The sequence below is a fragment of the Phyllostomus hastatus genome, unplaced genomic scaffold (assembly GCF_019186645.2).
Source record: "Phyllostomus hastatus isolate PE091 unplaced genomic scaffold, TTU_PhHast_1.1 phas_contig_210, whole genome shotgun sequence".
In the NCBI taxonomy this organism is placed as follows: Eukaryota; Metazoa; Chordata; class Mammalia; order Chiroptera; family Phyllostomidae; genus Phyllostomus; species Phyllostomus hastatus.
In genome coordinates this window covers 12985557-12998347 of record NW_025333737.1, presented here as the reverse complement: position 1 = coordinate 12998347, position 12791 = coordinate 12985557, and the positions used below count along the sequence as shown (strand labels likewise).

Sequence of the window (12791 nt, the reverse complement as noted above, 5' to 3'; positions counted from 1 at the left end):
GGCTTTGGGAGGAAGGAGGGTAGAAATGCTGGCACCCCGTGTGGCTACATGTTTGACTGCTAAGCCCTGCTTCCTGAGGTGCTTTGCAACAAAAATCCAGCATCAGAAATCAGACACTCGTGGCCATGCTGCTGTGTCAGCACTCGGATGCCTAGCGTGCTAGTGCTCTGGAAATAACCCCTCCTATTTTTAACACCCCTGACTAGTCAGACGGTCTCTGGCTTCTCCAGAGAAAATCCCGGGCCCCAGAGAGACAAGCTGGAATCTCGTTGGTAAACAGGACCCCTCGTCCCGCCCGGCACCACCCCCCTGCCCACGAGTCCTCGGCATTCCCAGGGACATGCTTTCCTTTCTCCCTCAGTGTCGGGGCGGCCCCTGAGCTGTAGTCAGGAATCCTGGCGATTGCTATGGCACCACACAAGGAAAAAACAAGTTTTCAAAGAGCTTTTATTTCAAACCACAGTCAGAAAATACTCAGTTAAAAATGCTTCTCAGGCCTCCTGGAAGCCAAGGACAGAATGTTCAGCTCACTGAAAAGGGGGCATCTTGTCACTGAGGACAGAGGGGCTGGCTACAGACACAGGGGAGCACCCGGAGCTGGCAGTGCGCACAGGGTGTCCCTGTGAGGCTGAGAGGACAACGGGAGCCAGCTTATCAAAGACAGCTGGCACCATGGGGACACCTTGGAGCTGCGGTGGAAGGTCAGGCCTTTGCAAACACCTGTGCACCTGCCGGACCTGCCTCCCCCGCACCGTGGGCAGGTCTGGGTCACGGCCACTTGCTGGATTCACAGAGGAGCCTGTCACAGCCCACAGAAGTGCTCAGAGAGGGGAAACGGTGGCAGCTGTTCTGGGGCAGGTGGGGGAACCGGGGAGATGGAAAGCTCCTGCCTCCTTTCTAGGATGTTCTGGGCTGGGCGCCGCTTCCTGAGGGGAAAGCCCTGAGAGTTGCTGGGGCCCCAGGAGGGCTAGTGGTCGGGGTCAGCATCCATGCAGGACTCCCAGGGGTTGCGGGGCATCCGAGGCAGGGAGAAGAGGAGCAGGGCGAGGCCGCCCAGGAAGAGGAGCACGAAGGCAGCGCATGCGCAGGCGAAGGACCAGGCGTAATAGTACTCGATCCAGGCGGTGTCCTCGCTGTCGATCATGCGCTTCACCGACTGCCGCAAGACCTCCACCGAGACGAAGATGCAGAGGCCTGCGGGGAAGAGCCGCCCGCTCAGGGTCCCGCCCCAGCTGGCGTCTGCTCCGGGGCACCGTGGAGACCCAGCTCTGGGCGGGAGGAAACTGGAGACTGAGGATCTAAGTGGACACCTGCGAAAGCGCCCCCGCTGCCTGCCCACTGCACAGTTCGCCCAACCTCAGGTTACATTACCTGCGTGTCTCCCTATCTTTTGTTAGTATTTTCGTTTGATTCATTTAAAGTGTGTTAGTAACTGGCATTGCTCTCAGTGGCTTGCTGATGAAGTCTTTGTGAGAAACGGACAAATTGCCAACACCTGCCCTCCTAGACCCACTGAGAGAAGATGGCACACGGACCAGGCCTGCTGCTGCGTGGAGCCTGGGCGTCCCTCTAGACTCACATCACAGGGTCAGGGTGAGGACGGGCGGCAGCATCCCTCACCCTGGGACATCGGCCCCCCAGCCCGGGCGCTCGGGCGGGAGCCCCTGTGCTACCTGCGAAGGCGTAGAACATGGATGCCGGCCTCAGCAGGTAATCCCGCTTCTTCCCGAAGGACAGGAGCACGCAGACGGTTCCTATGATGGCGAAGCCGAGGCTGAAGATGGCGATGGCAGCGGCCGAGATGCTGTACTCTGCAACACACACACGGCCCAGAGGGCGCCTCAGCGGCCCCGTCCCAGGGCCTCGGGCCGCGGCCAACTGTGCCGCCAACCGGTGGGTGCCAATACCACATACTGTGGTTCCCATGGTGTTTGTGGGAAGACTGAGGGCCTGAGAGGAAATCATGCACTCAGAGTCGCTCACGGGTAATGACCTAATTCCAATCCTGGGTTGAGCTAAACTTCAAGTCCACCCCCCCCCTCACCCTGGGGGCAGAGGCCTCAGAGGCAGGAGGCATGTGACTGGAGGCCTTTCTGGAGCAGAAAACTTCCTCTGAGTGACAGGGCAGAAGGGGCAGGCAGTCGGTCAGAATGGGGCTGACAAGCGGCCTCTGAAGTGTGGCTCCTTTCAGAGTGGGCGGCTGTGATTGTGTGCGTGCCTGTGCATGTGCCACAGGTGTAGGATTGCTAGTGTGTGTGTTAGTGATGCACTAGCATATAAGGATCTATCAGAGTGTGTGTGCATCCCACACTGTGTGCAGCCGTCTGCACATGTGTAGGTGTGGACCGGTACTCACGACAGTGGGGTGCAGGAGCTCCATGGTTCCCTGAAGGCCCCCAGGGCCCATGTCTCCCCACGCCCCCCCATTCTCCTATTCTTGGGGCGTGATTGATTGTGAGGGAGGGAATGGGACAGTTCCCCACGGACTCCAAGCCACCAGCCCCGAAAACCATCGCAGGGACATGAGCACTTGTTCCATTTCCCTAGCTCCTGTCACAACAGCTCCCCTTGGGCTCTGCTGGAAAACGCATTCCTTCTGCAATTCAGCGGCCAGCTCTTTTCCAGCCTCTCGCCAGCCCTGATGGATGGAGGCTGGGGATGCGGAGAGATGGAGCACCTCTGTCACCGGGGCGCAGAGGGTGACAGGGCTGTTTTCATCAAGCTCGGGGAAGTCAGGGCTTCGGTGCCAAATGATTTTCTGGCTCAGCAGCGTGTGACGGCAGCCAGTCCTCCCTGCCCTCCCTGCTTTCCGCCGCGGCCTTACCTTTCTGAGTGGTGAATTCGAAGATCTCTGAGCTCTCTCCTGGGTTAAAGTGCCTGAAGTAGGAACAGTTTTTCTCTGCAAAGGAGGGAGACAGCCTATGAGTTGAGAGAAAGGAGGCTGCAGCCGAGGCAGAAGCTTGGTCAGGAAAGGCTAGATGTGGCCCCACTGGGGCGGCATGAAGGGACCTGCTGCATGGTCAGTCATCTTGTCCCCAGACCCTCACTCTGGGCTGAGACAAGCCTCTTTCTCTGACCATTAGACCAAAATTTCACTCGGTTAAGGGGGTTGCATAAGAGGCTGGGAGAGCTTCAGGGAGCCAAAGCTGACCAAGGCAGAGGGGCAGGCAGTGCTGTGGGGACTGAGCCCATTAGGCAGATGGGATAATTGAGGCCCAGTTCTCAAGTCACTTGTCAGGAAGTACAGGGTGCATGGTCAACAAAGGGCTGAACAGTGGTTCTCAACCTGGGTCTGGTTCTGCCCCCCAGGGGTCATTGGGCAATGTCTGGAGACATTTTTTGGTGTCACGAGTGGGCAGGGTTGCCATTGGCACCTACTGGGTAAAGGCCAAGATGCTGTTAAACATCCTACTATGCACAGGACAGCCCCAAGTGTCAGCAGTGCTGAAAGAAATCCTGGGGCACACCACGACCCAGAGCCGTGTGTTGGCGGTCAGGCCGACTGGATTCCCTGGGTGTGGCTGGGGAAGCAAGCAGTGTTTTCCAAAAGCTTTCCAGAGATTCTGATGGTTGGGGAGCCCTGCTCCAGGCCCCTAAAATGCCCCACAAAGTGCTTTTCTGAGGGGACCACCTGGATGGACTGGGCGAAGGCTGTAGAATCCATTCACGGGCCAAATGTGACCAGCATGTCTTTTCATCGGACTCTCAGAGCCTGGGGCTGTGGAGGCAGCCCAGCCAGGACAGCCCACTTGGTGAGCACCAGGAAACCCACAGAAGGTGTGTGGACAGCGGGACCTACAATCTGGATGTGGTAGGGGGTAGAGGAAAGTCTCGGAACAAAGAAATTCATGTCTATTTTAAATATAACTTCAGTCATAATTTCTCTTCTTTTTCCCTTTTGTCTCTCTTATAAGTAGACATACTACAAACTCAAAGGGTAGTCTTATTGCATATTGAATACAATTCAATATTTTTTACTCCTAATTTAGGAAGTAGATGGGTGGGTTCTATTATTCTGTTTCTTTAAGAAAACTAAATTAGCCCCAGATGGTGTGGCTCAGTGGCTTGAGCGCCAGCCTGTGAACCAGGGGGTCGCCGGTTCGATTCCCAGTCAGGGTGCATGCCTGGGTTGCGGGCCGGGTTCCTGGTTGGATGTGTGCGAGAGGCAACCGATTGATGTATCTCTCAAAAATATCGATGTTTCTCTCCCTCTTTCTTCTTCCCTCCCTTCCCTTCTCTCTGAAAAATAGATAAATAAAATCTTTTTTTAAAAAAAGGAAAACTAAATTAGGTTGCTTTTTATTTGTATGAAGCCCATGTGGATCCATGATCTTCAAAGGAAAACATCCCTGTTTAGATGACATCTGGCTTGTGCATTTATTTCTTTACCTTCGGGTTGTATTTACATTTTCTTGAGGCGATCGACGCCTCCTTTCTTTCGGAGACGCACCTGGGGCCCTGCCTTCACTGGATGCAGGCTTCCTTCTGTCTGGCCTAAATCATCTCTTGCCCCCTGAAGCCTGGGCCTCCCATTCTCCCCTCCTCCCCCACGTCAGGGTTCCTGCCCCTCCCGCTGTGGGGGAGGAAGTGACCCCTGGAGATCAAGCCTGGCTTAGCCGCAGTAAATGTTCCAAGCGGTAAACCGCCTTCTCTTTGAGCTTCTATATTTAAATCACTTTCCTTCTGAACCGAGTTACCTGGGGTGTGTGCCTACCAGCGGTGACGTCAGAATCGAAGCTGCTCTTTTCTCTCTCACAGCTTCTGGTGCTATTTTAAAGCACAACACTCTTCTGTTTGTTAGATTATCCACTGTAGCTTCTGTTGAATCACTGCATCAAAGTGGCTTGTGCTATGTCGTACGTCACCACGTACCTCCCTCTGGACAAAGGAGCATTTTTCTGTTTCATTCTTTAAGGGCCAGTTTTGGTTGTCACTGAAAACTCTGTGAGAAGAATTGACTGGATTCCAGTGTGTTTCGTGTCCAGCTGCCTCCCTGACTGCTTGCAGGCCTCGAGCTGGAGGCCCCCGGAGCGGAGGGCCTGACGGAGGCCCAGGAGCTCCTGGCCGCAGCCTGGCTGCGCGGCGGCTCAGGGTGGCTGCGGCTGTGCCCACACAGTTGCCTTTGTGTCATTATCCCCGCCAGATAAGCTCCAGGCTCCATTCTGCACGAACGCTGCTGCCCCTGGGTGTTGCCACAAAAGCTTTCTGAGATCACAGGGGGAAGCTGCATGCCTGGGAAGCAAGCTTGTGGATCCTGGGTGGGGGGTGGGTTTTCTCCGCAGGGGCCCAGGCACAGCACCCCTGTCCCTCCCCTCCCCTGTTCAGTGATCTCACACACGGGGGTTGGGGACAGGGGCACCCAGTCCAGTGGGCAGGGTTTCCGCCGAGGACATGTAGAAGTCTCGGCTTCTGTCTCATGTGGCTGAACTTAGGGCTGGAAGACAGAAAGGCCAACCCCGTCTCCTCTCTTGGACTTCACACATGAGAAAGGCCAGTGCCTTTTGCCCTGAACCTGGGAGGGACACGCCACCCACTCAGGGCCCCACGGTTGCCCATTGGAGACCACAGGCTGCTTTGTGGTCCCTGATGGGCCCAGCATAGGTGGGAGCTTGTCAGACCCAGAGTTCGCCTGGACGCGCCCAGCACCAACAAGATGCTCATTTAGGACGAGTCAAGCTGGGCATCTGCCACTGTTACTCAAGAATTGCCCAGGGTCCTCTTGGAATGGGCAGACCTGTCCCTGCCCTTTTGGGTGCTATCTGGGTGAAGTGAGCTTCGAGGGCACTTGAAAAGGAAGGACATCTGAATTGAGCCTTGTGTGGGCCACGTGGTCACAGGCAGGGGATTTGGAGGAGGGGGCAGTGACGATTCCGTGCAGTTCCTGAGCCTTCTTGCCTCTGCCACTCTGGCATCCTCCCCGGGCCCTGCCTGGCCTCTGTGACACTTCCACAAAGCTCAGGGCGTCCTGCTTTGCGGCGACAGGCTCTGGCCCTTCACAGGGCAGAAGAAGCAGTGCGTAGAACTAAGTTGGCGGAGAACCCAATGCCAGGGGGACGACCTGGGGCCTTGGTTAGGGGCTCTGAGGCTCCTCCAGCCCCTTCGGTCTCTGCAAATGGCTCACAGCAATTTTTAGAATCTGTATTTCTATTTTTCTGTATTTCAAAAATACCTACTATGAACAGTCAGAAGACTCAGTGGTCTAAACCTTTTAGTGAGTCATTTCTTTTAAAATATGGTGAACTCAGCTGTTGGGCTTGGCTGGGGTGGGAGTGTTCTGGCTAACCAAATGCCGTGGTCAGGGGAGTGACTACACAGAAGCACATCTAACTGGGCCAATTTCAAAGAACTAGAACAGAAGGTACATTTAACTGTAAGCCATCCTTGAGAGAATACAGATCTGTCTTTGACAGCTGGAACAACTAGTGCAGCTAGGGGTGTTTTTGTGTGATCCCTGAGCATGTGTTGGTGTATCCGGTGCTGGTTGCTACAGATGTTAATACATAAAAAAAACTGTGTTGATTTACACAAAACCAAGAGAACTAGTACTTTAGGGGTTGGAAGAAACATTTCTCCCACTTCTAGCCCTGGCTGGTGTGGCTTAGTGGATTGAGCACCTGCCTGCAGACCAAAAGGTTGCTGGGTTGATTCCAGTCAGGGCACATGCCTGGCTTAAGGGCCAGGTCCCTCGTTGGGGGCGTGCGAGAGGCAACCAATTGATGTGTCTCTTGTACATTGATGTTTCTGTCTCTTTCTCCCTCCTTTCCCCTCTCTCTAAAAATAAATAAGTAGAATTTTTAGGAAAAAAAAGAGAAACATTTCACCCATTTCTTACTTGCATCTGTTGCCCGGGTTGTCTTCCCTCTATTTGTAAAAGTTCTTCGAGTTCCAACAGTAGTTTCTCTGTCCTCTGGCTCCCTCCACCCGCTGACCAAAGGGTTTTATGAAATGGGTTTGAGAAACCCCCAAGAGCCTACCCCAGAGCTTCAGAGCACTGCTGTCCTGTGGGAGAGGAGTCTAGTTACGGCCTGGGTCTCCAGCATGGGATTGTGTGGATGGGAAAGGGGCCCCCTGACATTCCTGGGGTCAGTAGTACCATGTGTTTGTGTATGGCCCCAGTCCCTGCACCAAGTACTGGAAGATGAGATGGGACGCTAGGGAAACAGGGCCTCGGGGCAGGCTGCCGCTGTGTCCTGAAGAGGCAGAGCCTGGAAGAGGCAGTGTTCCACCCGGCCCATGGGCTTGTGGCCAGACAGCCTCTGCTGACAGCTGTGGAAGTCCCACTCACTTTCCGGAGGCACTAGTGTTGCCCTCAGGTGTTGATCTTGTGCATGACAATCCTCTGAAATTCTTCGGGTCAGTGGGAAATCAAATGAGACAGTTTGTGTCTTCAGAGCCCCCAGCTTTGTGCGGCTGCACGGGACACTGGGAAGTCTCCTCGGCGGCACCAGCTCCTGGTGCATGTCACGGCAGAGGCTGGCCTCCTGTGTTTTCTCGGGTCAGCAGCTTTTGGGAGCTGTGTGTTGAGTGAAAGGTAAGGGAGGGGGCTGGAGGGCAAAGAGGCTCTGGGTTTGAGACTTGGCCGTTGAGCCTCTGCTTGTTACCAGGTTAGCTGTGGGAAAGCCACGCTGAGCCTCAGTTTCCCCACATGTAGAAGGAGAATCACCCATGCAACACAAGTCTCATCACTGGGTTGTTGTAGAGTAGTACAAAGTGGCCAAGAAAAGGGTGAATTTCAGAGGTACGAATCCTGGATACTCTGCCATGGTAACTGTGAATTTGGTCAAATCACTCAAACTCTCTGTGCCTCGTTTTCTGTATCTATAAGATGGGATGATGATAATAGTATGGACCTCATAGAAAACTTTGTGAGGATTACATGAGTGCATATATTTTTGTGTATATATATATATAAAACATATATATATATAAAACACACATATATATGTGGTGTGTATGTATGTGTGTGTGTGTGTGAGATCTATCTATCTATCTATCTATCTATCTATCTATCTATCTATCTCTACTGCCTTCCATGATTTTGCCTTCTGGCCTCCATGATTTTGGGGAAAAAAATTAGCTGTTTTCCTTACTAAGATTCCTTGTATGTGATGAGTCACTTCTTGCTCGCACGAAGGTCTGTCTTCCTCTTTCGACTCGTCTGTCTTTTGATTATGATGTGTCTGGGTCTTGATTTATCCTGCTTGGAGTTCATTAAGCTTCACGGGTTTCTAGATTAATGTTTTCCATCAAGTTTGGAAAATTTTCAGTTATTAGGGATTTTTCAGTATCCTTCCTTCACCTTTCCCTCCCCCCCTCCCCCTCCTCCCCCTGGGAGTACCACTCTGCATATACTGGTACATTTCATTCTGTCTCACAGGTGTCTCGGGCTCTGTTCATTTTTCTGTCTGTTTCTCAGACTGGCTAATCTCAGCTGACCTATCTTTAGGTTCATGGATTTGTTCTGTTTGCTCAGGTCTGCTATGGAACCCCTCTGGTGAATATTTTTCATCTCAGTCATTGTACTTCTGAACTCCAGAATCTCTATTAGTTCCTTTTACAATAATTTCTATCTCATTGCTTATATTCTTGATGTCATTAGACATCATTCTTATCTTTAATCCTTTAGACATGGTTTCTTTCAGTTCTTTGAATGCATCTAAAATAGGTGATTTAAAGTCTTCGTCTAATAAGTCCAATATCTGGGCTTCCTTAAGGATCTATTATTGATTTCTTTCCCTCACTTAGGTATGGGCCATATATTTTTAGTTCTTTGCATGTTTTATAATTAAAAAAATTAAAATGTAAATTTAAAACTGGGAAATTTAAACAACGTAATGTAGCAACTCTAGAAATCAGATTCCCACTCTTACCCAAGGTTTGTTCCTGTTACTCCTTGTTGTTATTGTTTGTTTAGTGACTTTCAGAATTAATTTTGTAATGTCTATATTCTTCATCATATGTGGCCACTGAAATCTCTGCTCAGTGAATTTGATGGCCAGCTCAGAGATTTCCTAAAATTCAGGGAACTTATACACCTGCAGTCTTTACTGAGGGGTCCTGTGCTAAGCAGAGAGTGCAGCACTCAGCTGAGCAGCACACCTTTCTGCTCTAGCCTTCATTCTCTGCTTGCACGCAGCCTCGAGGTACGCCAGAGGAGAGAGCTTAGGGCTTTCTCAGGTCTTTCCGGTGCATGCACATCACACTCTGCGTGCACAGGGTTTTCTAAATCCCGAGGAATGTTCTGGAACTTTTCAGAGCCACCTATGGACATCTCATTCTCCAGCTTTGCAGGTAGACTGCTGTTTGCCCAGCCATCTATTGCTTCGGGCAGTTATGATATTGAACAGGCGTTTCTCATTGTTTTTGACAAACGCCCCCTGGGAAAACTACTGCTTCCACTGGATGGTCTCAGAGTCAGATGACATAAAGACAGCCTTGCAAGTGGGGACATCCAGGGGACTACCGCAGATCAGACAGTGACAGTCCTCTGGGAATGGGGCTTTGAGAGAGATCCAGCCCGCTCGATCCCCTAGGGCGGCTGCCAGGCTGCTGGGCTTCACCGTGAGTGGCGGCTGTGGGTGTCAAGGTGATGATGGACTTGGGGGGAAACGAGACCGGAGCAAGTTGAAGCACCGCAAACCTCACTGTTGTTACTGAGACTCACCCATTTTTCTTGAATAAGCCCTTGCTGGGTTGCTATGAGACTGGCTAATTTCCAGAGTTCTGAAAAAGTTGATTGTGGTCATTTTTGCCAATGTTTGCATTGTTTTTGTGAAGAAGAGGATTTTTGGAGGTTCTTAGAATGTCATTTTTTTTCCTGATGTTATTCAAAGGTAATATATGTTAAGCACTTAAAACAATGTTTGGCAACTCTGACCCATGTGGCTCAGTTGGTGGGCCTTGTCTCGCAAAGCGAAAGGTTGCAGGTTCGATTCCTGGTCAGGGCACATGCCTGGGTTGCAGGTTTGGTTCCCTGTTGGGGTGCATATGAGAGGCAGCCAATTGATGTTTCTCTCTCACATTGATGTTTCTCTTCCTCTCTTTCTCCCTCCCTTCTCCTCTCTCTAAAAATAAATAAATAAAATCTTTAAAAAGGAATTTGGGAGATAGTTCTCTATTTGTCTTTGCAGTGCTTACTATTAATAATAAGAACTTACTACTACTACTACTACTACTAATAATAATAATAATAACAATAATAATAAGTTTGTTATTAATGATAAATAGGGGAACATGTATGAACTCTATTCACCCCTCCAGGGAAAAAGTGATCCTATAGAGCACAGGTGGGAAAGCAAGAGATGTTCACATGCAGAGAAAAGAGAGGGAAGAAGGCAGGAATGCAGGTCAGAAGCTTGTTTGGGGTAAGGCTGTGCTCCTGACTATGATTCACTCTCAGGTAGACTGGCCAGGTTCAAGGCCAAGCCATGCCTGCTGGTCCCCAGCGGCTGGTTCGGTCACCTGCCACCAGTCTGTCTCCTCCTTGTATAGACCCAGCTCACCTCCCTGCTCATCTGCCCTGTAAACTCACCAGCCTTTAAAAGGCACATGCCTCCAAGGACAGGTGGGCAGGGCTGTAAAGGGGGCGTTCCTGGAGAATCTGCCTGCCCTGCCCTGCCCTGCCCTGCCCAGGGGAGTTGGCTGGATGGTGAATCTGTTTACGGGTGTGCTCGGCACTGGCTGAGGGGCATGGGCATCGGGCTATGTGATACCCTTCAAGCACATGTTCGTGCCATTTAAAGCTCTCAGCCTCGAGACTTGGTGTTTCCAAGACAGCTGGGTATTTACGAGTCTTCTGCACATCCAGTGGGAACGGGCAAGGCAGGAGCCAGCAGGAGGGGAAGGAAGAAGGAGGAGGGAGGAACAGGGTTGGGCTCCTTTGTCCCACACACACGCTGCAGGATTTGGGGGACATGGCATTGACTTCCTTTTTGGAGGGGAGGTTTCGGGGAACACCCAGTCTGGAAGCAGGGAATAATTCTGAAAACCAGGTGGGACGCCACTCTCACCCTGGTCCCTTGCTATCTCGGAGGGACGGTTTTCAGCGCTGGAAGGGACTTGGTGTTGCCAAGCCCAAGCACCTCGGGAGGAAGCTCAGTCGTTTAGGGCGGGGCGTGGGCAACGCATGGGTGGAGCCCGGCCTCTGACTCTCCAGGCCGCGGTCTTTCCCGAGTACACGCCACTCTCTTTGCTGTAAGTGTGGAGGGCCGCACGCACCTTTGCAGAGGAGACTAACCATCCTAACACCAGGTATTCTGTAAAGGAGCTTGCCTTCAGAGTGTGGTCGGCTCACATGGCAGGAAATTGGGTAATGTGCTCAAATCACGGTGGAAGGAAATGCTTCTCAACTCTGCAGGGGTCTGTGCTAAGGGACTAGCACGAGGACTGACGGTTCTCCGAAGAGGCAGGCGGCTCCTCGACAACTGGGTCCGCTTCACAGACCAGTGCTCAGCCCCGGGCGGTCACTCAAGGCCCTGCACGCAGGAGGGAGCCACGCTTGGTTTCCTACGCTGTTGCTACCACCCTGAAATTCCGAAACGATGGCAAGGAGCCTTGCCATTGTTAGCCTTTCCTTTGCACGGGGCCCTGTAAGTTCTGTGGCTGAGCCCTTGTACACTCTGGAGGCTGGGGAAGGAGTCTGCCAGTCCCCCAGGTCCCTTCGGCCTGTGGACATAGGGCCACCAGCCTGTCCTTGTAGGGAGAGGCTGCAGCTGGGCACACCCAGAAGAGTGACGGCTACTGGGGCCCGAAGCTCCTCATCTGGCAGGTCCATGGTGTCTTTCCTTAGCCTCTTGTCCCAGATGTCCAGCCCCCTGCTCTGAGTGAAAGGCCCCAAGCCTTGGAAGACAGAAAGAGTGAGAGAGAAATGCCCTACAGTTTATAACCGGCCATGGCCCCCAGCACGGCCCCATATAGTTCAGACCCCCTACCCAGGTCACAGAGGGCTCTTCTGAGCCTCTTTTCCAGGGTGGGGACAAGGATGGGCAGGAAGCAGGGATGGGGGCAGAGTGGGTACGTTACCCCCAGGCAGGCTGATGGGTCCACAGCTCTTGTCCTCGCTGTCACTCATGACGATGCTCTTGGTGCAAATCCGCCAGAGGCCAAAGTGGGCCGCCTCGCATGTGGCGCTGTGGTGCTCCACATGGGGGCTCAGCACAGCCCAGTGGTCGGTCACCACGGCCACTGTGGCCAGCACGATGCCCACCAAGATGCAGAAGAGGGTCACGCGGACCTTCAGTGTTTTGATCTGGGCCATGGTGGTCCCGAGGAGGAGGCGCTCTGGGCAGGGTCCGGCGGCAGTGGCTCCTCAGGCAGGTGGCAGCCGGGCCGGGGTGGTGACAGCGATTGTGGCTCGGAGGGAGGGAGCTAAGTTTAGTGTGTTGGGCCGAGCCAGAGTGGGCCGGCCTTGGGGCCGAGGGCCGCTGGGCAGGGCTGAGCAGCTGCCCACATGTGACAGGGCCTGAGGGAGGCTTCTATTAATGCACAGGCACAGGCGTGCCGCCGTCGCCGAGGATGACTTCTTCTCGGGTTGCAGGGCCGTCTTCCCCTCTCGGAGCCAGAAACACCCGCGGGTGGGGCGCGGGGAGAGGGCTTCAGACGGTGGCTGGAAACCTGGCCCGAGGGGCTGCGGCTGCTCAGGATACCTGGGTGGGGCGTGGGTGAGGGACACTCTGCGTGTGGGCTGGAAGTCACTGCTGGGCAAGGGCAGCAGGCCCTGGGGACTCAGGTGGCTCTGCCTTCTGTTCTCCCACTGGGCAGGTCGGTCACCAGGTGGGGTGAGTGGGTCCTTG

The 12791-nt window shown here is 53.2% G+C and overlaps 1 protein-coding gene across 1 annotated transcript; it reads right to left on the bottom strand.

The window, feature by feature from the left end:
• Positions 1 to 450: 450 nt before the first annotated feature.
• CACNG1 (calcium voltage-gated channel auxiliary subunit gamma 1) lies at positions 451 to 12368 on the bottom strand. Its single transcript, XM_045837124.1, has 4 exons — positions 12022 to 12368; positions 2825 to 2899; positions 1674 to 1811; positions 451 to 1194 (listed from the first exon to the last, which is right to left on the bottom strand). Exons 1-4 carry the CDS (start codon positions 12254 to 12256, stop codon positions 968 to 970), a joined length of 675 nt encoding a protein of 224 aa, XP_045693080.1. The 5' UTR covers positions 12257 to 12368; the 3' UTR covers positions 451 to 967.
• Between the last annotated feature and the right edge of the window lie 423 nt (positions 12369 to 12791).